This window comes from Vitis riparia, chromosome 16 (genome assembly GCF_004353265.1).
Source record: "Vitis riparia cultivar Riparia Gloire de Montpellier isolate 1030 chromosome 16, EGFV_Vit.rip_1.0, whole genome shotgun sequence".
Taxonomy (NCBI): Eukaryota; Viridiplantae; Streptophyta; class Magnoliopsida; order Vitales; family Vitaceae; genus Vitis; species Vitis riparia.
In genome coordinates, this window is record NC_048446.1 from 2,329,029 (window position 1) to 2,356,907 (window position 27,879).

At 31.3% G+C, this 27,879-nt stretch overlaps 1 protein-coding gene across 1 annotated transcript; it reads right to left on the reverse strand.

Annotated features, from left to right (window-relative positions):
* Window positions 1-16,527: 16,527 nt before the first annotated feature.
* On the reverse strand, window positions 16,528-17,334 carry LOC117932921 (trichome differentiation protein GL1-like). Its single transcript, XM_034854242.1, has 2 exons — window positions 16,942-17,334; window positions 16,528-16,837 (listed from the first exon to the last, which is right to left on the reverse strand). The coding sequence occupies exons 1-2, from the start codon at window positions 17,193-17,195 to the stop codon at window positions 16,642-16,644; spliced, it is 450 nt and encodes a 149-aa protein (XP_034710133.1). The 5' UTR covers window positions 17,196-17,334; the 3' UTR covers window positions 16,528-16,641.
* Window positions 17,335-27,879: the final 10,545 nt, after the last annotated feature.

Below are 27,879 nucleotides of genomic sequence, written 5' to 3' on the forward strand. Positions count from 1 at the left end.
TACGGATTTCCCTACAGAGATGGAAGAAATTAACCCAATAAAGCTGCTTCCATGAAATATACTACAAGAAAACTAATAAATAAATAGAATGACTGCAAAAAGAAAAAAGAAAAAAAACCAGGGAAGTCCTCCCCATTGAATAGCAAGCTGTGAAGAGAAGATTGATACCTTGAAGAAACAATGTGTTTGTTATTCATTGTTTAGCTGAGCTTGCTTCATAGTGGTCATATGAGGAGGGATATTTATAGAGAGAGAGTTGCCTTCAGTTGATCAGTTTGAAGAAATAAACAGAAGCAGCATCTCATAGGATCTGCCCGGAGTTGTAGAGGCAACGTTCTTTGTTCTAAGAGCGTGGATTTAGGTCAGATTGAGGAGAGATAAATTGATGCCAACGGACGTGGTTCAGTTTTTCCATCATCTTTTGCTTTCTCAGTCCCTGAGATTAGTCAAGGAAACTGACTCAGGACAAAATAATTTACGGTTGCCGATCTAAAAGTTTGGTTCTAATAGGAGATCATTAGCTACCAACCGTTTGGGATTTGATCGGAAATTTGTCCTATGAAATCTAATTCATTGTTCTCCAGTTAGATTGAGGAGATAAACTGACGCCAACGGACATGGTTTTGAACATGCAGCTACAGACATTTGAAATAAAATCTTTGGTGGACCACAAGAGGGAATTTTTAATAAAACATTTGTTTGCATGTCAAATTGAGGAGATAAACTGACGCCAACGAACATAGTTTAGTGATAACCCGACTCTTGGTAGCTTGGCATGTAAGGGTATCAACAAAATTTATACCTAACGTCCTTACACTAAAGTAGCAAAGCTACTATAGCATAGTGGCTCTAGGATCGAACACTGGGATGGGTTTTTACTTTAACTGGTGAAGTTCGGAGGATGGAGTGAACTTTTCTTAATAAAAATTAGGTTAAGATTGAAACATAAAAAGATGAAGGTGTTGTAAACTAAACTAACATGAAAATAGGTTAAAAGATGGAAAAAGAAGTTTCTCAAAGCTTTGGATAGCCATGCTTAACTCACGGTGTAAAAATGGAGATTTTGGGACTTTTCACCTCGAGTTGGGGAAGCAACTAAGGTGATGCTTACTTCCCGAACCGGTATGAGTTTAACAACTAAGTTTTAGTCCTTGAAAACTTACAAAAAGGGTAGTTGAACCTCATAAATGCTCTTTTATTGATATAGGACATCTCCTCCACTTGCAATACAATGGCTCGTAGGAGATAACTAATGAACGTCAGTGGATCTAACAATAAGAATCCACTGAGACCAAAAGGTTATCAAGTATTGGCCATTCAAAGCAAGTCAGAGGGATTAAAAGCTTTACTTTGAATGAAAACATTTATGATGCTCGGCTACTTACATTTATGGCTTGGAAATCTCCATCCTGACACTGGAGCTTCACATGGCATCCATTACTTCAAGAAACTAAAAGGTTTTAGCCTCTCATCCTTGGGGATTTCATCCTCCAAGGGTGTTTGGCTACTAAGAAAATGAGAAAGAAAGGAGAAAAGAAGCTTTTGAACAAAAGTGCTCTTATAATTTCTAAGGTTACAGGTTACAAACTTTTTTCGTCTGAGGCTCTTCACCTCTATTTAAAGACAATAACAAGCTAAATTACAAAAGCTATTACAAAAGCAACCTTTTCATTGGTTGATTACAAGGTTACAAAAGGAATTTACATGAGAAAATATCAAGCTAAAAATATATGGGAAGTCGGTGGTACGTGCGTGGAGAAACAGAGGAAATTCGGCATTTTCGCAATGTGCCTAAATCCTCCTTGTGAAATTTCGCAATGTTGCGAAATGGCAAAATTTCGCATCGTGAGGAAAATCCCCTTGCGAAATTTCGCAAGGAGAAATTCACCTTGCGAAATTTTCACAAGATTTGATGCAGTTGTCTTCCGAAGGCCATATCTTCCTCATTTCAGCTCCAAATTGTACACGGTTTGAAGCGTTGGATTTTTGACTTCCTGAGCTTTGAAATGGTATATAGAATGTAGAAAATGGACTTCGGGAAGTTCTCCAAAAGTTCAAAAGAAGACTGAAGCTGCTGTCCTCTGTTTTCCTCTTCACTTTGCTTGTTTTTCCTCTTTGCATTCTCTTTGCTTGTGCTCGTGTTTCCAATTGAAATTCAAGCCTGTAAACTTCCAAAATCCTCCCTTTAACTTGTCCAAGCAGCTCCTCCATCATTTGGCATGCTTGAATTGATTCATAAGCTGATAAAAACATGTAAACTTGCCACAAAATGGTTAAAACCAATTACTAAGGACCTTAATGAATTAATTGGGTTAAATGAATATGATTACTACACAAAGGTGCTTAAAACCATTATAATTAGGTCTACAAAATAGCACTTTTTGGTAGTAATCATTTAGTCACTTAGATTTGTTCTTAGGATTTTTCTCCTAGTAATTAGTTATTTTAAGTTGAATACTAGATTTGAACATCACTTTGAATTGTTTCTCCACCTTGTAGCTCTCACAACACCTCAACACAGCTGTTTGAGTGTTTCATATTTAAGGACTCTAACCCATAAAATTTACTTGTAACAAATAGTTTCTATGTCTTTTAGTCATTAATTTTATATCATTTTACAACCATATTTATTGGTATGACAAATATATAGTTGATTGGTGAATATTAATTCAGTCATAAGAGTTCAAAAGTATACAATGAAGGCCTTCTTAGAGAGAAGTGGAGCAGACTATGAATAATTAAAAATATTTTGTTTTTAAAAAAATTTCAAACCCACTGTTAACATGATTCTCTTCATCCCAAATTCGGTTTATTAAAGGTGGGGACCAGGTAGCCAAAAAAGTTCACCCTATTGTCATTCTAGAAAAGAAAGTAAGGATAAGTGGAAACAAAAACATTAAATATGGAATTAAAAATTAAATTAAATTAAAAATAATAATAATGATAATTAAAAAATATAAATGAAGCAATATCATACTTATTGGAACAAAATTAGAAGTCCATACTCTTGTTTGTTAATTTGTATACTCTTGTTTGTTAATTTGTACTTTTATAATTTTAAAAAATAAAATAAAAGATAAAGGTATAAGAATTTATTTGATTTTAAAACTTCTTAAAAAATTTGTAAATTAAAAAATTAACACTTGTAACTCGTCTATGTCCTATCCATAAATCATTGAAATTAGTAAAATATCTTCAAATTGATAAATGGTAGTTTTTTCATTCATAGTTTCATTTGTTCATGTACAGAGTATATATAGAGGGTAATCACCATTCTAAGAATGGGAAAGAATGATACAAGGAAAGAATGATATAAGAAAATAACAACTAATATCCTAATATCTCAACTTTCCTAACATCTCAATATTTCTAATATCTCAACACTCCCCCTCAAGTTGATGCATAGATGTCACACATGCCCAACTTGTCTAAAAATTTTGAGAACACTTGACTTGAGACAGCTTTGGTGAGGATATCGGCCAATTGATCTTCTGATCGAATCTTAGGCAATTCCACAATCTTATCATCCAACTTTTCCTTAATGAAGAATCTATCCACCTCGACATGCTTTGTACGATCATGTTGTACTGGATTATTAGCAATGTCACATGCGGCTTTATTGTCACAAAACAATTGGATTGGTTGCCTAGATAGGTAACCTAAATCCTGCAAGAAGAGTCTTAGCCATAATGCCTCACAAAGTCCTAGAGTCATACCTCTAAATTCCGCTTCTACACTTGAACGAGCGACGACATTCTGCTTCTTACTTTTCCATGTCACAAGATTACCACTTACAAAGGTAAAGTAACCAGATGTAGATCGCCTGTCATCCACTGCACCGGCCCAATCAGCATCAGTATATACTTCTATACTTTGATGATCAACATCTTTAGCGAACAAAATTCCCTTCCTAGGAGCATTCTTCAAATACCTCAAAATACGCATGACTGCATTCATATGTTGCTCTCCAGGATTATGCATGTATTGACTCACTACACTCAATGCATAAGCAAGATCTGGTCTTGTATGAGCTAAGTACATTAATCTCCTCACAAGTCTCTGGTATATTCCCTTATCAGTTGATACTTGATTAGGTTCAACACACAATTTCAGACCTTCTTCTATTGGTGTATTAACAGGTTGACATCCCGACATTCCAGTCTCCTGTAAAAGATCTAAGGCATACTTTCTTTGAGACAGAAAAATTCCTTCACTTGATCGAGAAGCTTCAATCCCAAGAAAGTATTTCAGATGACCTAGATATTTCATTTCGAATTCTCTAGTTAGATAATTTTGTAGAGCTTTTCTTTCTTCAGGATCATTTCCTGTAACTACCATGTCATCCACATATACGATGAGTGTCGTAATCTTACCATGTTGTTTTTTTAGGAACATAGTGTGATCTAAATTACTTTGACGATAGCCAAAAGCTCTCATTGACTTTGTGAACCTTCCAAACCATGCTCTCGGGGATTGCTTCAACCCATACAATGACTTCTTCAATTTGCACACCTTCTGACATTGCTTTTCTGACACCATGCATCCTGGTGGAAGATCCATATATACTTCTTCAAAAAACTCACCATGCAGAAATGCATTTTTCACATCGAACTGTTGTAATGGCCAATCTAGGTTTGCAACTAAAGACAGTAACACTCAAACTATGTTGATCTTAGCTACAGGTGCAAATGTCTCTGTGTAGTCAATTCCATAAGTTTGAGTGTACCTTTTTGCTACCAGTCTTGCTTTAAATCGTTCAATACTACCATCTGTCTTGTACTTCACAGTATAGATCCAACGACACCCAACTGGCTTCTTTCCTGGTGGACATTCTACGAGTTCCCATGTTTCATTCTTCTGTAATGATTTCATCTCTTCACTCATGGCTGCTTTCCACCTTGGATCAGCTAAGGCTTCTTGCACATTATTAGGATTAGCTACAGTAGATAATTGATTTACAAATGACTTATTTGATTCAGACAAACGATGGTTAGACACATAGTTGCTCATGGGATATTTGACTTTGGTAGACAATTTAGGTTCATATGTGGGTTTAGGAATACCTCTATTATAACGGTGTGGTAACCGTTTCATGAATCGATCAGGTTCCAAATTAAGAACACCCTCAACAGACGACGATTGGTTTGGTATTTCAGTGAAGACATCTTCAAACCCAAATTGTTTACCACTCATATCCAACTCACCCGCTTCTTGGTTCACTAGTTCAGATTGTCCAGATTCATCCTCCTCAAAGATATGATAATCATAATCAAGAGTTTGAATTTCCTTATGGTACTCCCCCTGAAGTTCAGACTCAGATGAAATACATCGAATCTTCATGAAACACCACATCCATTGTAATATATATTCGTCGAGTTGGAGGATGGTAACATTGATATCCCTTTTTGTGCAATGCATATCCAACAAACACACATTGCAATGCATGGGAAGTTAACTTGGTGCGTTGGTGTTTGTGTAGATGCACAAATGCCATGCAACCAAAAACACGAGGAGGTAGATTTGGGACGGTTGGGACAACTACGGCATTAGTAAGAGCTCGGAGAGGTGTTTGGAAGTTAATTGAGCTGGAAGGTACCCGATTGATCAAGTATGTGGCAGACGTGATTGCTTCTCCCCAATAAGATATCGGTGTTTTTGCTGCTATCAAGGAAGCACGAACAACCTATAACAAGTGCCGATTTTTTCGTTCAGCGACTCCATTTTGCTGGGGTGTATTGGAACAAGTAGTCTGATGAATGATGTCATGTCCTTCCAAATACTTTTGAAGATCAGAACTTTGATATTCTCCACCATTATCATTACGTAGAACCCGAACCTTTGCATTGTACTGAGTTTCAATCATTTTATGAAATTTTTGAAACAACAAGTTCACTTCATATTTGGTATTCATCAAGCATAACCATGTCATTCTGGTATAATCATCAATAAAAGTAACAAACCAACGTGAGCCACTCAAAGTTGGGACTTTGGATGGGCCCCAAACATCAGAATGTATAACCATAAAAGGAAACAGACTTTTATTCAAAATTAACGGAAACGAAGCACGATGGCTTTTAGCCAATTCACAAATATCACAGTGGAAACTAGAAATATCGCTCTTTGCAAACAAACTAGGAAACAATTTTTTTAAATAACCAAAGGAAGCATGTCCCAGATGTCGATGCCACAACCAAATTAGTACGAACTACTTTTGATAAACAATTATAGTGATTGGAGGGGATAATAGAAATAAATATTTTTGAGAAATTTAATTTAAATAAATAAAAAAGAATAGGTTTTGGAAATATTTAATTTAAATAAATAAGGAAAAGGTTCTTTTAAAAAAACTAATTAACTTTGAGAATTCATCAATTAAATTGTTAATTTCAAATAGAATTTAATAAATGAAATAAGATTGTACTTTAATTAACTTAGCTATATATATATTCTTAGAAACAAATTGGGAAAATAGTTTTATATAAATTAGAAGCTCATTAATTTTACTTAAATAAGGAATAGATTACTTAAATTAATATTTATAATCATAAATAATAATATTAATATATAAAAAAATTTAAAATTGTCAAACTTATAATTTTTTTAGATAAATAGTAATAAGAAATTTTTTTGTTATGTTAGGTGAGGAGTAGATTCTTCAAGATTAATTTTTTTTCAAGGTTTTTAAGTGTTTCTTTGAAGTAAGAGAAATTAATGCAAATTTGATAAAAGAAAATAATTTCCTTTTTATAAGTTATTTTGAAATGTGTAAAAATGTCATCTTCGTTTTTATGCATGAATCAAATATATTTTTCATGAAAAATATGATATAACTTTTTCTTTTGTTTATAACACAAAATATGGAGATATTATGTTTTTGTAAGTTTGAATAAATAAAACAAAGTGTTTGACTCTGGTTTCTTTGGCCCTAATCAATGAGATATAATATATGACCTTTCGGCCCTAATCAACGCGATATAAATGTTGAATTTTCAGTCCTTGTCAACGGGATATAAGAGTTGACTTTTACATGTCATGGTGAGACCTCTTAGGGTTTGGTTAAAGGTTACTAGAACCAATAGTGTTTGGTTATGTCTACCTTAAAAAAAACAAATTTGAAATTAGTCATCTATTTGTAAAGTCTCACTTAACTAGAAACCATTTGTTATTGGGTAACCAAAGTAAAAATGTTTTGAATGTATTTGATTTGGATTTGATATAAATATGAAAATGTTTGGTTGAAAAGTTTTGAATGTACTAGCATGTTGAACTCAAAAGTTTTTATAAAAATAATTATACATTATATCTCCTATTTGCAATCAAAATTGAAAATATTTAATCTATGAAATTGTATTAATATTTTTTATTATGCATTGAGGTCATTCCTCTTTGTTGACAATTTTTCAGGTACTCTCGATTCGGGCGAGGAGTGATAATTAGGATAAGATTTTGGAATTATTAGGACTTTTTCTTTAAACTCTTATTTTGGATATTGTTTAAATGTTAGAATTTAATTATTGTTAGTTATTGTTTAAGTTTGAAGTTGTTTGGACAATAGCCCTTTGGTTGATGTGTTAGTTTTAAACTTTTGTTCTACTACTCTGAATAAGAATTTGATAATAGGTAACTTCTAGTTACAAGATGAATGTTTTGGTCAATTTACATTTTGAGCTTTCAAGCTTGAAGTGTGAAATGATTGTCACACCCTTGGAGTGGGTCTTGGGGCATGAAAGAGAGTATACTTCTAATGTATTTTGGGAATTACTTGCTTCACATGGAACTCTTTACCACATATCTTATACCAACACTCCATAGAAAAAAGTTGTCACTAAAAGGAAGCATAGGCATATTGTTGAAATTCCTCATTCTTTTTTATTGTCTGCATGTATTCCTATTGAATTTTGGGAGGCAGTAGTTTTTACTATAGTTCACTTAATTAATAAAATTCCCTAATCCCACACATCTGGTTTGTCACATTTGAAAAGTTGCATGGCTATGCTCCTAATTACTCTTTGTTAAGACTTTTTAGTTGTACTTACTTTGTTTTTCGTCCTTGTGCAAAGCGTAGCAAGTTATCTTCTCGTTCTATCATTTGTTTTTTCTAGGATATGATGAAAGTCAAAAGGGATATCGCTACTTTGATTCGATTAGCCATAAATTATATGTTTCTCATCATGTTTTCTTCTTTGAGAATATACTTTTATTTTTTATTCATGTTGAGTCTCATAATGTCTTTAAGTTTAAACTTATTCACATTGATATTTTCTTGGATGATATAAATAGTTTTCATATAGATACTAATACTTTAGTTCTTGTTCACCATACTCCTTTCTCTCTTCATATGGCTACTCTAGCACCTTTTGAGACTATGGATCCTTTTCCCCACATTCTTTTCAACATCTTCATAAGTCTAATCGATTACCATATTTTATTTATTCCTCTTATTCAAATTCTTTTACATCATTTTTAGCTTCTATATATGATTGAGGAACTTTTTTGCTTTTCATAAGATTAATACTTGGGGTTTGGTACCTATACCACTTGGTAAGAATGCAATAGTCATTAGGTCTATAAAATCAAAACTAATTATGATGGTTCAATTAAGAAATACAAAGTCTAATTGGTTGCTAAGGGATTTCTCAATAGTATGGTATGGATCATGAGGAAACTTCTGCTTTTATTACAAAGATGACTGCAATTTGTACTTTTATTATAATTACTTATGTATTTTTATCTCAATTGGATGTTGAAAATGTCTTTTTGAATGGTGATCTTCAAGAAGAAGTCTATATGGTCCTCCCTCCTAGTGTTTCTCATAATCTTAGAGAAGTTTGCAACCTTAAAAAAGTTTTGTACAATCTCAAACAAACACATTATGCTTGGTTTGCAAAGTTCTCTTATATGCTTATTTTTCTTGGCTTTCACCTAGTCATCATGATCCTACACTCTTTTGAAAGTGTTACACCTTTATTGGTTGTATTCTTTTTTCTCTATATGTTGACATAATTATTATAGGTGATGATGTTGATAAGATTATAGTGTTGGAATCATATTTGACTTCCCATTTTAAAATGAAGGATTTGGGCTCTATAGAATACTTTTTGGGTATTGAGGTAGCTTCTTCTCCAAAAGGATATCTTCTTTCACAATCGAAGTACATAATTCATATTCTGGATCATGCTCACCTTATTGATACTACTCTTGAAGTTAATGTTCAGTATTCTTCTTCTTATGGCAACCCCTTGCTAGAACCTACTTTATATTGTATTATTGTTGGCAACTTGGTATATCTCACCATTACACGTTCAAACATTACTTATGTTGTTCATAATGTTAGTCAATTTGTTGTTTCTCCTACTACAGTTCATTGAGTTGTTGTCTTTATGTTCTGTAGTATCTCCAAGGCACTATATTTCATAGTCTTTCATTTCCATCCACTTCTTTTTTAAGAGTTGCATGCATATTCTGATGCTGATTGAACCAGTGATCTTGAAGATCACAAGTCTACCATTAGATTTTATACATTTTTTTAAGGATTCCCTTATTTCTTGGAAGAACAAAGACAGACTATCATTTCTCAATCTTCCATAGAAGGTGAGTATCATATTATGGCATTTACCACCAGTGCGATAATTTGGTTATATTGGTTACTTGTTGATATGGGTGTTTCTCTTTCTTGTCCTACTCGTATGTATTGTAACTACAAAGTGCTATTCAAATTGCTCAAACTTGAAAAATGCACAATTTCAGCATGTAAAAATTTTAATTTTTAATAAGATTAAGAAAAATTAATATAAATGATTAAATACAACTTTTTATGAAAAATACATTTTATTTTATTTTTATTTTTTATAAATTGAAAATTAAAATTTTTAATAAAGTAAAATGTTAGAACAACAATCAAGTTTTTATCTTATATAATTAGAAATATTAAATAATTTAACCAAAAAGAAAGTTAAAACTATGATCAATTTAGATCCATGAGCAAAAAACTAAAACTATTGTCATCGACTCTGATTTGCATATAAAAATTTAAAATTTCTAAAAATATATATAATAAAATAATATAACAATGTCATAAAATTTATAAAATAAACAAATATTTTATTTAGTAAAAATTATAGAAAATCTTATGTTGTAAACTTTTAAATTTGTTCTTTATGTATTTATTTTTATATTAAATTTGTTATCATTAATTATTTATTATGTATTGTTATTTTGTCTTTAAAATATTCATAAATAATTAAAATCAATAAATATAGAAAGATGAAATAGTGAAAAAAAATCAAAATTAAAAAGATTTTATAAAATCAACACATTAAAAAACAAAAAACAAAAAGGTGGAGGTATTAATGAAGGAATAAAAAAATAAAAAAGGAAAAATCATATGACATGGTTGATTATCACATGTCAATGTTTTTAAAAATAAAATAAAAATAAGAGACAACTCTTTGAGTTGTCATGTGTAAATGAGAAAAAGGAAAACATTTCGGTAGTTGTTGGGAGGAGAGGAGCTTTAGATAGTAATTTTGGAGTGCATATATATAGGATTATTTCTTTCAAAATATATGTACATTAAAAGTCAAAATTTAAACTTGAAGAAAAAAAAAATTATGTGGTGCATGATTATATGATCCCGGCATAATTTCATGGCTAGTTTGCTTTTATTTTTTCTCTTTTCTTTTCTTTTTTTCATGTTTATATACTATTACGTAAGCGGAAGCTTTGATGCTAACATCATTAATGCAATAACACAAAGATTAAAAAAATCAACACAAACAGTACATGACATTTTAATATGGTTCGGCAATCATGTCTTCATCCACGGATAAGAGATAATCGTTTCAATATACAATAGAGAACATTACACATGATAGAACCAGAATATTACATATGACAAAACCATAACATTATAAATGACAGAATCAGATATAATTATTGGGTTCTAAAAAAATATCATGTTTCCCCACTCTTCGTATACCTACCTTACCATGAACCCTCTCGCTCCATCGGGTACCTCTCGTTCTTTCTCACATCTCTATCCACCTCATATAGTCTTTATAGGCTCCTCACATCTCTATCCACCTCGTATAATCTTTATTGGTTCATCTCTATCTCATAACTTTTTCCCTTCATGACTTAAAATATTTATAGAGATATTTCCAATAATCTTCCTTATTTTATAAAAAAGTATAATATTACAATAATATATCAACCTATAAATATTCTATACAATATTCTTTGCAAAAAAAAAAAAAAATCTATACTAATTAGGAATTCGAGACATTTTATAACATATACGGTAATTTCCTTTTTGAGAAAATGATGATTTTGTGAGAATTTGTGTTAGAAGTTTATCAAAAAAAGTAATCCTTTTTAAAAAAATAATATTTCACATCTAAATTATTTTTTAAAATATTTATTAAAATAATCTATTGGTTGTATTCTTCTTTCTCTATATGTTGATGACATAATTATTATAGGTGATGATGTTGATAAGATTATAGTGTTGAAATCATATTTGACTTCCCATTTTAAAATGAAGGATTTGGGCTCTATACAATACTTTTTGGGTATTGAGGTAGTTTCTTATCCAAAAGGTTATCTTCTTTCACAATCAAAGTACATAATTGATATTCTCAATCATGTTCACCTTATTGATACTACTCTTAAAGTTAATGTTTACTATTCTTCTTCTGATGGCAATCCCTTGCTAGAACCTACTTTACATCGTACTATTGTTGGCAACTTGGTATATCTCATCATTACACGTTCGAACATTACTTATGTTGTTCATAATGTTAGTCAGTTTGTTGTTTCTCCTACTACAGTTCATTGAGTTGTTGTCTTTGTGTTATGTGGTATCTCTGAGGCACTATATTTCATAGTCTTTTATTCCCATCCACTTCTTTTTTGAGAGTTGCATGCATATTCTGATGTTGATTGAACCAGTGATCTCGAAGATCACAAGTCTACCACTAGATTTTATACATTTTTTTTCAAGGATTCTCTTATTTCTTGGAAGAACAAAAACAAACTATCATTTCTCAATCTTCCACAGAAGCTGAGTATCATATTATGGCATTTACCACTTGTAAGATAGTTTGGTGATGTTGGTTACTTGTTGATATGGGTGTTTCTCTTTCTTGTCTTATTCCTATGTATTGTAACTACAAAAGTGCTATTCAAATTGCTCAAACTTGAAATGTGCACAATTTCAGCATGTAAAAATTTTAATTTTTAATAAAATTAAGAGAAATTAGTATAAATGATTAAATACAACTTTTTATGAAAAATATATTTTATTTTAAATAAATTAAAACTTAAAAATTTTAATAAAGTAAAATGTTAGAACAACAATCAAGTTTTTATCTTATATAATTAGAAATATTAAATAATTTAACCAAAAAGAAAGTTAAAACTATGATCAATTTAGATCTATGAGCAAAAAACTAAAACTATTGTCATTGACTCTGATTTGTATATAAAAAATTAAAATTTTTAAAAATATAAATAATATAACAATGTAATAAAATTTATAAAATAAATAAATATTTTATTTAGACAAATATGGAAAATCTTATGTTGTTAACTTTTAAATTTGTTCTCATTAATTATTCATTATGCATTATTATTTTGTCTTAAAAATATTCATAAATAATTAAAATCAATAAATATTAAAAGATGAAATAGTGAAAAAAAATTGAAATTAAAAAGATTTTATAAAATCAACACATTAAAAAAAAAAACAAAAAACAAAAAGGTGGAGGTATTACTAAAGGAATCAAAAAATAAAAAAATAAAAATCACATGACATGGTTGATTATCTAATGTCAATATATGGTTGATTATCAAAGAGTTATGTGTAAAGGAGAAAAGGAAAACATTTGAGGAGGAGAGAAGCTTTAGATAGTAATTTTGAGTGCACGTTGCTAGGATTATTTCTTTCAAAATAGATATACATTAAAAGTCAAAATTTAAGCTTCAAAGGAAAAAAAAAAAAGGTGGCGCATGATTATATAATCCCCACGTAATTTCATTGCTAGTTTGCTTTTTTTTTTTTTTTTTTTTTTTATCTTTCCTTTTCTTTTCATGTTTATATTCTGTTACATTAGTGGAAGCTTTGATGATCTTTAATTAACAACATAAAGATAAAAAAATCAACACAAATGGAATATGAGATTTTAACATGGTTCGACAACCATGTCTTCGTTTAGGAATAAGAGATAATCATTTCAATATATAATAAAAAAACATTATAGATGGCAAAATCAAAACATTACAGAGGATAAAATCATATACAATTATTGGGTTCTTGAAACATCCTATGTTTTCTCACTCTTTATATCCCTACCCTACCACGAGTCATCTTGTTCCATCGAGTACCTCTCGTATAATCTTTATAAGCTCATATTTTATCTCATAACTTTTTTCTTTCATGACCTATAATATTTTCAACAATTTTTCTTATTCTATAAGGAAGTCTAACATTACAATAATATATCAACATAAAAATATTCTATACAATATTTTTCATAAAAAAAAATAATTTATACTAATTAGGAATTTGGGATATTTCCTAACATATATGGTGATTTTCTTTTTGAGAAAATGATGGTTTTGTGAGAATTTGTGTTAGAAGTTTATCCAAAAAATAATCCTTTAAAAAAAAAAAGGAATATTTCACATCTAAATTGTTTTTCAAAATATTTATTAAAATAATCTTTTAACTTTATTTCATTATTTTTTTTATAATAAAACCATAATCGGTAAACATCGTTTCAATGTTGGAGCTACAATCGAAATCATCAATTATGATTTTGTTATAAAAAAATAATAATAATAATAATACGTAGATGTTGATACAAAAGAACGCAAGATTGGGTTTTTTTTTTTTTTTTTTTTTTCCAAAAAAGCTTAGTTTGCCATGAAACTCTGTGTGAGGACCGAAACCTTTTTGTCCGTATCGAGGAAGTTAAAAGGGAAAGTATTCATGAGACGGATGAGTAGGATGTTTGATGATTTCATATGGTCTACTTTTGGACTTTCCAACTTTTTGAAACTTTTATGATTGAAAATTGAATACGCAACACCAAAGTGTCGTTGTTTCCTATTTTTATAGCAAAGATGGGCGCCCCTCTGTCCTCTTGCATGTTCGTTCCAATAAAACCGCTCTATTCGTCGGTGTCAGATTGGTATATAGTTTCTAAGAGAAAAATCCAAAATCCTAAGAACAAGTCTATGTGATTGAAGTATGTCCTTTGATGTCAGTTTATCTCGTTGATCTGACCTGAGACCAAAGACTTTATTTCAAAAGTTCTGTAGCTGTATGTTCAAGTCAGTTTATCTCCTCGATCTGACTTGAGAACACAATTCCTATTAAAAATTCCCTCTTGTGGTTGTCCACCAAAGACATTATTTTAAAAGTTCTGTAGCTGTATGTTGACGTCAGTTTATCTCCTCTATCTGACCCAAGTCCATGCTCTTAAAACATACAAAGTTGCCTCTACAACCCGTGGCGGACCCCATTGTCTCCAATGATTGAATTTCGAACTCAAACTGACATAAAGGCAAATTTATACAAGAGAGTTGCCTTCAGTTGATGATCCGTTTGAGGAGATAAACGGAAGGCATCTCATTGAGGACACATGCCTTTATGTCAGTTTGAGTTTGGAATTTTATCACCGGAGACAATGGGTCCGCTGCGAGTTGTAGAGGCAACTTTCTTTGTTTTAAGAGCATGGACTTGGGTCAGATTGAGGAGATAAACTGACGTCAACTTACATGCAGCTACAAAACTTTAGAAATAAAGTCTTTTGGAATGAAGAAAAATAAAAAAATAGATTTTAAGTTAATAAATTATTATATAAAGATTAAATGATTTTAAAATATATAAATTTCTAACTAATTTTAATTATATTTGATTTTTTTATATTTTTCATAATCAAACCAAATAGAAGAAAATCATTTTTCTTAGTATTTTTTTTCCTTCTTAGTACTTTATAGAAATCAAACATAACCTTCATTTTTTGTGTAGGAGAAAAAAGATGAAAAATAAATTTTAAATGTAAGAAAAATACTTTAAGTTTAAATTTATATAAATTTTTAACTAATTTTAATTATATTTGATTTTTTTTATATTTTTCATAATAAAACCAAACAGAATAAAATAATTTTCCTTAGTATTTTTTTTCCTTCTTAATACTTTTTGAAAATCAAACATACCCTTCATTTTTTATATAGGAGGAAAAAGATGAAAAATAAATTTTAAATGTAAGAAAAATACTTTTGAGTTTAAATTTATTTCTTTTCATGGTTATACTTTTCTTTCCTTCCAATTTTTTCTTTATTTTTATTTTTTTTTTAATTTTCCCTTAAACTTTACAAGATTTAAAAGAAGTCTTATATTCTATTTATATCACAATTGCTAAAGGATAGAAACAAATAATAATAAGAAATCCAAAATCTTTTGTTTAGTTTATCATGAAATATATGATAAAAAGTCAAATACAATAAAAATTATTTTAAAATTTATGTATTTTCCAATTCTTTATTCTTTATACATAGAAAAAAAAAATTGAAAAAAATATTAGTTTTTGGTGTGAACCAACCAATGAATTATATCTTCATCAAGGTGGGAAACTTCAATCTTTGTTTGAGGTTGAAACCCAATTACATTGTTCAAATGTTATGAGGTTTTCTTCCATCTTTCCAGGGAAATTGATGATGTGGCACCACAGTAGAGGAGAGGTCAACAAAAGAAGAAGACCATAAACTCACTCTTTATAGTTTAGAGTGGCCTTGAGTTGATCAGTTTGAGGAGATAAACTGATCAAGCAGCGTCTCACTGAGGAGATATGCCTCTATTTCAGTTTGAGTTTGAACTTTTCTCACTGGAGACAATGGGATCTGCCAAGAGTTCTTTGTTCTAAGAGCATGGATTTAGGTCAGATTGAGGAGATAAACTGACGCCAACCGACATGGCTTTGAACATGCAGCTATAGACGTTTGAAATAAAATCTTTGGTGGACCACCAGAAGAGGGAGTTTTTAATAAAGGATTTGTTCTCATGTCAGATTGAGGAAATAAACTGACACCAACGGACATAGTTTAATCACTTAGAATTGCTCTTAAGATTAGGAAGAAGATAAAATTGAGGTCAAATGTCAATCAAAACAATCTCCCTGTGGAATTATATTATTGTCGTCTAAGGCAGCTGAAATAGTCTGCCCTAGAATTTATTACAAAGCATTGGGGGAAGATAGGATTATAGATGTGTCAATCAGTTGATTTTAACTTAATTTGTGATCAAACTTAGAGAGATTTTTTCAATGGGAGTAAATTGTTAGAGTAAGAAGATTGGAGTATGGAGTTGATGCAATAGAGGATGAGAGGATTTATTATCATATGAGAACAGTGCTCAATACTCAGAAATCAACCGACGAAACCCTCAGCATAATACAAGACACAACTTTATTATAAGGTGCATGGATTCATCACCATGGAGAAGATGATGCTTAATTTAGCTGAAAACATACATACATATATATATATATATATATGACACTCAAAGACACGTAATATATATACTTTGGACTAGACTCATTATCCATAATTTGGCGATTTCTTCAACTGGTACGTTCACTAAATCAAAGAAGCATACTTGTCCACCACAGACGTAACGTCATCTTCCCGGGCAGAGTGATCACTAGTCTCATCATCCGTGAGAAGGTATCGCTCAAGGTCACCCATAAGCATCTTCTCCAAATGGTTGTTCCAACGGTTCTTGATAGCATTAGCGGTTCGCCCTCGAAGATAATCTTTTGCCATAAATGCCCACCTGCAACACAACACAGGAACTCCTACCTCAAAACTCAAACTGATCACCACACTATCATATCATATCATATCATAAACGAAAAATATGAGGATGATTCTCATTACTTATTCCTATGCTCCGGCATTCGCTGAATGCGGATGATGATGTCATCTTCCTCTTCGGAGAAGTTCTCTTTGTTGACACCAGACTTCAGATGGTTATTCCACCTCTCCCAACAACTCTTATCAGTCCTGTCCAGCCCTGCCAGCTGTGCGGTATCTGGCCAAGATCGATCGGGGTATTTGAGCTTAAATTGTGTGAGCTTATTGTCTTCTTCTGAGGTCCATAGCCGTCTCTGCTCCTGTGGTCTTGCCATCATGGATTTCCCTGCAAAGATGGAAGAAATTAACCCAATAAAGCTTCCATGAAATATACTACAAGAAAACAAATAAATAAATAAATATTACAATGACTGCTTAAAAGCAAGCTATGAAGAGAAGATTGAGACCTTGAAGAAACAATGTGATTGTTATCCAATGCTTGACTGAGCTTCATAGTGGTATGGGAAGGGAAGGGAAATTTATAGAAAAAATTAAGTTGCCTTCGGGTGATCAGTTTGAGAAGATAAACTGAAGCCATCTCATTGAGGAGACATGCATGCCTTTAGGTCAGTTTGAGTTTTAAAATTTCTCATTGGAGACAACGGATTTAGGTCTGATTGAAGAGATAAACTGATGACAACGGACATGGTTTTGAACATGAAATCTTTGGTGGACCACCACAAGAGGGAAAAGTTTTAATAAGAGATTTGTTCTCAGGTCAGATTGAGGAGAGAAACTGACCCCAACGGACTCAGTTTAATCACTTGGTATTGTCATATTTGAGGACAACATAAGTTTTTAATAAATTTATATATCATGCCAGTAAGTTGACTAGCAGTCATAAAAAGTTCATAAGTTGAAAAATTAAAAAGTAGACCATGAAATCATCCAAACATTGATTTCAATCCCCACCCTTTCTTTCACTCTCCCTCTTTCTTCTTTCTTATCATCCGACATCCTACTCATCTGCCTCATGATTACTTCCTTTTTCTTCGATGGAGACAAAAAAGGTTTTGGTCTTAACACGAATTCACAAAATCATCTCCATACCTTTTATATTGATAAATATTATAAATTTTTATCATTTCTTTTTTACTAAATAGATAATTTTATTATTATTTTATACATGTTAAAAATTAGAAAATGAAAAAAAAATTAAATTATTTTTAATTAAATTATACATGTTAAAAAAAAAAAAAAATTTCATTGGTTGGTTCCCACCAAAAACTAAAAGAAGTGGAATGCAGCTGTGTGACCATACATTCGGTGGAACTTAGATGCTTTCTCTACCTCGTTCTTTAATATCAACTTCAAATATCATAAAATTTTGTGCTATAATTATAATATTTTACCAACATTGTTTTTAGGATATCTAACTATTTAATTATAAAAAATTATCAAAATTATTCTTTCTTTTTCTATTGTCCCCCTTTTCTTTTTATAATTATTTTTCCCTTTTTTCTTTTATTTTGTATATTATTATTATTCACTTTATTATTTATTATGTTAATATTAAAATATTAATATAAATATCATTTTTATTTTTCATAATAACTAATTATTAAATTATTTATCTCTAATTTAAATTATAACATGAAACATGATTTAATACCATATTTTAAATTATAAATAATAACAATCAAACTTTAATTAATCACTATTAAATAAAACTAAAATAATTTTATTAGTTAAATAAATAATTTTCCATTTTTAAAACCAAACCTATTAAATGGTATTAGAATAGGACTATGATATTTCTTGATTTGGGAGGACCATAATTGTTAAATTAATTTTTTTTTTTTATAATTATATATGCAGACACAGACTAACCATACTATATTTATATTGCAATTACATTGAAGGTAATACATATTAATATAAATATTATTCATATTTCTTTAATAATTAGTGGTGAGATGGATTGTGATGATTGATGAGAGGGGGCTCTAGAACCACCAGAGGAGAGAAGAGATTGTGACCTCATGGATTTGTCTCTTTATGGAGAGATGATGAAATGGTGGAAGGCAATTGTTTCATGGGAAAATTATAATCTTCCAAGTGGTATAATCCTTTGAAAGGACATGAAAAGTTAGCATTTCCTTTTATAATTTTTTTCCATTGTTTTTTTTCTATTTATATATTATTTACAATGTTATTATTAAAATATTAATCTAAATATTGTTTTTATTTTTAAAAATAAATAATTATTTAATTATTTATCTTATTTAAATTATAATAGAAAATACCATATATATTACAATTACATTACATGTAGTATATATTGATATAAATTTTATTCATATTTCTTTAATAATAAGTGATTATCTATAATAATACATCACATAATAATACTAATATCAAATGTTAATAAATAATAATATTAAAAATATTAATATGTATAATAAATATCTCATGATTGTGTTAAAAAAAAAAACTAAAATGTTCAAATAATAATAATAATTAATGAAAAAAAATAGTAATCTTAATAATAATAAAAAGAATAAAAGAAAATGGTAAATAAAAATTAAGAAAAGAAGAAAATGATAAAATAAAGAAAAAGGACAAATGAATGATGGTTTTGTCTTTTTATCCATCGTTTTTTTTTTCTTTTCTTTTTTTCTTTGTTATCATTATTTTTTTATTATTTTTTTATTTTCTTCCATTTTTCTTGGAAGAATTATGCTATATTTTAGAAGAATCCAAATTTCATATTTTAACCAAACATATGATATGATAAAATTATTCCACAAATATGCCTTTAGTTATAACGAAATATTTGAATGTAATGTTTTTGGGAGGGATTTTTTTTAGTTGTGAGACAAAAATAAAATTAATAAATTAAAATTTTGTCATTGGCAAATGTTGTTCTATTTCAGCAACAAAAGAATAGGAAGAAAACCTACAATTCTAATTTTTGTCCAAATACCGGACAAATCTCAGGAAATGGTCAATTTTCTAGTGGTATCTTTCATAATTCTAACAATCAAAATTTAAAAACAAAGAATTCGGCTACTAGATGGACCATAAACAATAGTGGTACCTCCTTTGGAACTTTCAAGCCTCAATGTCGTATTTGTTCTAAGTTCGAGCACACTGCTTTACAATGCTGGTATCGGTTTAACTCTGATTATCAGCCAAAAGATTCTAAACATTCCACTTCTAATGTCAGATTTGTGACTCTTGCTAATTGGCTAAAAGCCATCGTTTTCCATTTGAAAGGTCCACTTTTAGAGCAATAAAACCATTTGGTCTCATTCATGACGATCTTTGGGGTAGTGCAGCTCCTATAGTTTCTATTAATGGTGCTCGATATTTCCTGTTGCTAGTTGATTATTTTAGTACATTCTCATGGTTGTATCTTTTGAAAACTAAAGATGAAGCTTTATATGTTCCAACGTTTTCAAGTCATGGTTGAAAGATAGTTTGATACTAAAGTTCAATGTGTTTGGTCCGATTGGGGAAGGGGGTGAGTTTTAGGCTTTTAAGAATTATTTAGCTACAAATGGTCTTCTTCATCAAGCCTCTTGTCCTTATACTCCTCAGTAAAATGGAAGAGTAGAAAGGAAGAATCGTCATGTTGTGGAAGTTGATCATTCTTTGTTAATACAAGCTGGTATGCCTCTCAAATATTGGTCATTTGCATTTCAAATTGCTATATTTCTCATAAATTGGCTTCCCTCTGTTGTTGTTTCAAACTGCCATTTTTGCTAATACAATGTGATTGATATCCAATGCTTGGCTAAGCTTGCTCCATAGTGGTTAATTTTGGGAAGGAATTTTATACAAGAGAGTTGCCTTTGTTAGAATAATTATGGACTCACATATATTAATAATTGTTTATGATTAAGCTATATATATATATATATATATATATATATTCAATTATTTAGTTATAAAGTATAAGTCACCTTGTGTGTAAAGCCCAAGTCACATGTGTCTTATATGATGGGCCTAAGACACATATGGCCCAACAGCCAATGGGTATAGTCCCTAAGGCATAGAGGAAATTAATAAAAAGGACAATGAAATTGAAGTTGTGTGTCTTAAGTTTTCTTTTCTGAAAATACAAAATATTCCATCTCCTACCTCTCATCACAAGAGAGAATACAGAAAGGTGGTTTCCTCCTCTATTGCCTTAGAAGAACCATACTTCTTCAACGTCGAAAATGGATTCAGGTTTGTCCACGTTCTCTTAAATAATCGACATGTTTTCTTTATATGATTTAACATAAGATTTTATTTTATGGGTTGATAATGGACTTGACAACAAGTGGTATCAAAGCCACACATGTTGAATCATTAAGAAATGTTTGTTGATTCAAAGATACATGATTTTTCTCTCATAGATTCAGGGCAAGAAATTTCTTGATAGAATCTAGGAATTTTTTCTGGGTTCATTTATGAATATATATATATATATATATATATATAAGTTTGTAACATGATAGGATCGTTTGGCAATTAAAGAAGCCTGCGATGCCGTTTTTGGCGTTCGTTTGGTGATCGAAGAAGATGATTCTGATCCTCGGCGTTCCTTGCGACACCGTTTTGACGTTCGTTCGGTTCGCCTATTCGTCGAGGTCAGTTGCCATCTGTTTTTTATTCTCACTTATTGAAATGTCGGTCGTCAATTCGATGACTTCCATTTTCCGCCTCCACTGGTCCAACAGTTGATATGATAATGTTAAACAAACTGTAAAGAAAATTTTAGAGAAGACATATTGCTAATGTTTTTATGCATGTTAGTTTTAATGCATCATACAATGTGTTGATAAAAGAGTGTGCCGCATTATTGTCTAACTAATAATTGACATAAGAAAACTAAGGCAGGCAAATTGTCTGTTACTAATGATCTCTAAGCTTTACTGCAAAATGATAGTGTTTCCCAAAGAGTATAGAAACTAAAAGGAAACACTGTTCCTAATGTTCTTCATATATCCCCGACATTAAAATAAAAAAATAAAAAAAAAAGTTGTAACATGACAATGAACAACATATATATACTACACTGATGAATATCCTTATTGGTCGATACCCAAACCAAATAGAGAGCAGATTTCTGTATTCCATTCTGTATACCACAATAAATATATGGATTTAGCCTTTTCTTACTATATTTTTGTTTAATATTTTAAAATAAATGAGTTATGAATATTTGTTACCAAAGTAACTTATATTATGTAATTTTATTTATTTTTTAAATATGTAAACATGTTATTATTGTGTTAAATAATCGGCCCAAAGGAAGATTATTTTAATATAATAATAAATAAAGCAGTCATAAATGTGTGATATATAAAGTTTACCTTACATGTTGTATGTCAGTCCAAAGAAAGACATATTGTTTCGGTTTTATTGTCAATATTTATGAACTAATTTTGTAAAAGAGTACCAATTACAAGTTGATTTTTTGTCCAAAGATTGAATATTAATGTTTGTGCTAGATATCTTATAATGGGTCCACATGCATATATATATGTTAAATTTTTTATTCATTCATATATGTATGATATTTTTGTGACTGATTGTGAGCTTTATTGTTATGGATTCAGCATCTTCTATATCTGCTAATGTTAATAACATTCCTGTGCTTAACAGCACAAACTTCAAGAAATGGAAGAAGCACGTTATAATTGTGCTCGGGTGCATGGATTTGGACTATGCATAAGAGAGGATCGCCATGCAAACCTTACTGGTGCTAGCATTGCTAAGCAAAGGGTTGCTACAGAAAAATGGGAGCGATCCAATCGCATGAGTCTAATGATAATGAAGCACACAATTCTAGAAGCTATAAGGGGTGCAATACTTGAGAAGTTCCAAGCCAAGACATTCTTGGACCAAATAGCAAATTGTTTTGCTGCAAACGAAAAATTCAAGACAACACTATTCTTAGTAAGCTTGTCTCCATGCGGTACAAAGGGAAAAAGAATATAAGGGAGTACATAATGGAAATGTCCAATCTTGTGACTAGAATCAAGGCACTAAAGTTAGAGTTATCAGAAGACATACTCGTGCACTTGGTCTTAATCTCTTTGCCTACATAATTTAGTCCATTCAAGATCAGTTACAACACACAAAAGGAAAAATGGACTCTGAATGAGTTTATTGCTTAGTGCGTGCAAGAGGAGGAGAGACTGAAACAAAAGAAGATAGAAAGTGCTCACTTGGCTTCCACATCTCAGGGACATGGTACCGACAAGAAAAGAAAGAAGGACAATAAGGGAAAACAAACTACATTTTCTAGGACATCTAAGCAAAAGATGCAGAAGAAACAACATAAGGAGATCACTTGTTTCTTTTGCAAGAATGTTGGTCATATGAAGAAGACATGTACCAAATACGCCGCTTGGCGTGAAAAAAAAGGGCTGCCTAAGGAGCCAAATGCCAACTGATGGTGAAAGATACATCTATCTAGGAAATGGCAACAAGGCTACAGTGAAGGCTATTGGTCTTTTTAGATTACAGTTAGATTCTGAATGTACTTTGGATTTAGAGGAGACTTTTGTGGTACCATTATTTAGACGAAATTTAATTTATGTTTCATGTTTGGACAAATGTGAATATTTTTATTCATTTAGAAATGGAATGGTTAGTCTTTATCTAAATTCAAGTGTTATTGGTACTGGTAGTCTAATAGATAAGTTATACAAATTGAACATAAATGCCTCTAATGGTAATGAAACCTTGCATTCAAGTAATTATGGCATTAAGCGAAAGTTAACAAATGAGAATTCCTCAATGTTATGGCACAAGCATTTAGGTCATATTTCAAATCAACGTATTCAAAGGCTTGTGTTAAAAGGAATTCTTGATCCACTTGATTTGTCAAACTTTCAAGTTTGTATAGAGTGTATTAAGGGTAAACAAACAAATATGAGGAAATATGATGTCAATAGGTGTGATGACGTCTTGGAATTGATACATACGAACATTTGTGGTCCATTTCCTACCCCTTCTTGGAATGGACAACAATATTTTATCACTTTCATTGACGATTACTCACATTATGGCTATCTTTATTTGATTCATGATAAGTCTCAATCATTGGATGTGTTGAAGAATTTTAAAGCCGAAGTTGAGAACCAACTAAGTAAGAAAATAAATGTCGTTAGATCTTATCGTGGAGGTGAATATTATGGTAGATATGAAGGATTTGATGAACAACGTCTAGGGCCATTCACCAAATATTTGATGGAGTGTGGTATTGTCCCTTAGTACATCGTGTCGGGGACTCCAAGCCAAAATGGTGTAGCAGAGAAACGAAACTGTACTCTTAAGGATATGGTAAAAAGCATGATCAGTCATTCCACCTTGCTAGAATCACTTTGGGGAGAAGCTGTCAAAACTGCAGTTTACATTTTGAATAGAGTCCCAAGCAAAGCAATAGCCAAAACCCCATATGAGCTATGGACTAGCAAGAAACCTAGTGTTAGGCATTTGCATGTCTGGGGTTGTCCAGTTGAGGCTAGGCCTTACAAGCCAAATAAGAAAAAATTGGACTCCAAAACTGTGAGCTGCTACTTTGTAGGGTATTCTGAAAGGTCGAGAGGTTTCAAGTTTTATGATCCCTCAACTAGGTCTTTCTTTGAAACGAGCAATGCTAAGTTCATTGAGGATGTTAAGTTAAGTGGGAGAGAGTCATTAAGAAATGTGGTATTTGAAGAGGAATCTGTTAGTATTCCTATTATTGCAACTGGACATGGTCATATTATTTTGATGACACTATCCAGAATATACAACCAGTAATAGAGATTGTAGACACACTTGAAATTCCTCCTACTCAAGTTGTGGAACTAGTCCAAGTTCATGAAGAGGTAACTCAACAACCTCAAGAACCTCAAGTTCAAGGACCACTGAAGAGATCCACTAGAGAAATGAGAAGTACAATTTCAGATGATTATGTTGTATATCTCCAGGAACATGAGTTTGACATGAGTTTGGAAGATGATCCAATTTTAGTTAGTCAAGTCAAACAAAGTTCTGATTCTAAAAAGTGGATAGAAGCCATGAAGGATGAGATGAAATCAATGAAAGACAATGGTGTTTGGGACCTTGTAGAGTTTCCTGAAGGTGTAAAACCGATTGGTTGCAAAAGGATTTTTAAAACCAAACGGAATTCAAAAGGCAACATTATAAGGTATAAGGCACGCCTAGTCGCAAAAGGTTTTACTAAAAAAAAAAAAAAAAAAGGCATTGATTGTAAGGAGACCTTTTCACCAGTTTCGTCAAATGACTCCTTTAGAATCATCATAGCATATTTGGCTCATTTTGATTTAGAGCTGCATCTAATGGACGTTAAAACTGCGTTTCTTAATGGTAACATTGATGAGACAATATACATGATGCAACCGAAGAACTTTGAGTCTAATGATTCAAAGCAACTTGTATGCAAATTAAAAAGGTCCATATATGGTTTAAAGCAGGCATCCCAACTATGGTACCAAAAGTTTGATCAGGTAGTTACTTCATTTAGTTTCAAGGAGAACACCGTTGATCAATGCATATATCTCAAGTTCAATGGGAGCAAATTCGTTATCTTGGTGCTATATGTAAATGATATTCTACTTGCAAGTAGTGATGTGGAACTTTTGCATGAAACCAAGTGATTTCTATCCAGTTAATTTGACATGAAGGATCTTGTTAATGCATTTTTTGTGCTGGGTATATAGATCTATAGGGATCGTTCAAAAGGTATACTTGGGCTATCACAAAATAACTACATCAATAAGGTGCTAAGTAGGTTTAGCATGAGCAATTGTGTACCAGGAGACACACCTGTGGCAAAAGGCGATAAATTTAGTTTGCACCAATGTCCGAGAAATGAACTTGAGAGGAATGATATGGAGAGGTTTCCCTATGCCTTGGCAGTAGGAAGTCTCATGAATGCACAAGTTTGTACGCGTTCGGATATTGCGTACATTGTTGGAATGTTGGGCAGATATTTAAGTAACCCAAGTATGGATCACTAGAAAAAGGCAAAACGGGTTATGCGGTATTTATAGAGAACTAAATATTATATGCTCACATATCGAAGATCCAATCATTTAGAGATCGTGGGATATTCAGACTCCGATTTTACAGGATGTCTTGACAGTAGGAGATCCACTTCAGGCTACATCTTCATGTTGGCTAAAGGAGCAGTTTCTTGGAAAAAATGTTAAACAAACACTTATTGCTTCTTCCACCATGGAGGCAGAATTCATAGCCTGATATGAGGCATCAAACCATGGGATATGCTACGGAATTTTATCACTGAATTGCGGATTGTTGATGGGATTGAGAAACCATTGAGAATCAATTGTGATAATAAAGCTACAAAATTGTATTCTAAGAACAATCGAAGTTTGTCAAAGTCCACACACATTGGCATTCAATTCTTAGTTGTGAAAGAAAGAGTTTAGAGTCTTCAAGTATCATTCGAACACATAAGCACAAACTCCATGATTGCGGATCCACTCACTAAAGGTTTGTCACCCAAAGTATATCATGAGCATGTCACACATATGGGTGTTGTATATATTAATGATGTGTTAGTATAGTGGGAGTTTGTATTTGGTTTTTTTTTTTTTTTTTTTTCCTTGATGTATTGTTATGTTTGTGTTGTATGTATAGACTTTAGTTTTGAAGACTATTGTGTTTGAATACTCTGAATTGAAATGATGATTTTTAGAAGCAGTTTATCATTAAGTGTTAAAAGGGGAATTTGACTATTTTAGTCATAAAGTAGGACCAATTAGAAATAGACATATTAAAGATCACATTTTATGTAATTTCCATGCTACACATCCATACTTGATCTATGTTGCTAATTTTGTTGATGTTGTGATCATTGATGGATCTAGTTATAGTTTTGATTAACGAAGGCTGCTTTAATCCTGTGTTAGCATAATTAGTAGACCAAATTGTTTAAGGATATTTGGATAGGATAGCAAAGATGAGCTCAATAAAGTATTATCATGAACATTATTCGGTAATATATGTGATCCAAGTGGGAGATTGTTAAAATAATTATGGACTCACATATATTAATAATTGTTTATGATTAAGCTATATATATATATATATATATATATATATATATTCAATTATTTAGTTATAAAATATGGGTCACCTTGTGTGTAGAGCCCAAGTTACATGTGTCTTACATGATGGACCTAAGACACATGTGACCTAACAGCCAATGGGTATGATCCCTAAGGCATAGAGGAAATTAATAAAAGGGACACTAAAACTAAAGTTGTGTCTTAAGTTTTCTTTTCTAAAAATACGAAACGTTCTCTCTCTTGCCTCCCATCATAAGAGAGAATACAAAAAGGTAGTTTTCTTCTCTATTGCCTTAGAAAAATCATACTTCTTCAATATCGAAAATGAATTCAGGTTTATCCACATTCTCTCAAATAATTGACATGTTTTCTTTATATGATTTAATATGAGATTTTATTTTCTAAGTTGATAATGGACTTGAAAACAGCCTTCAGTTGATGATCCGTTTGTGGAGATAAACTGAAGCCATCTCAATGAGGACACATGCCTTTATGTCAGTTTGACTAGTGAAATTTTCTCATTGGAGACCATGGGGTCCGCCACGAGTTGTAGAGGCAACTTTCTTTGTTTTAAGAGCATGTACTTGGATCAGATTGAGGAGATAAATTGATGTCAATCGACATACAGCTACAAGCTTTTGAAATAATATCTTTGGTGGACCACCACAAGAGGGAATTTTTAATAAAAGATTCGTTCTCAGATCAGATTGAGGAGATAAACTGATACCAACGGACATATAATAATCACTTAGGATTTTGGATTTTTCTCTTAGTAATTATTACCAAACTGACCCCACCAAACATAGCGGCTTTATTGGAACAAACATGCCAGAGGGCAGAGGGCCGATTGCAGTAAAATAGGAAACAATGACACTTTGATGTTGCGATTTCAATTTTCAATCATAAAAGTTTCATAAAG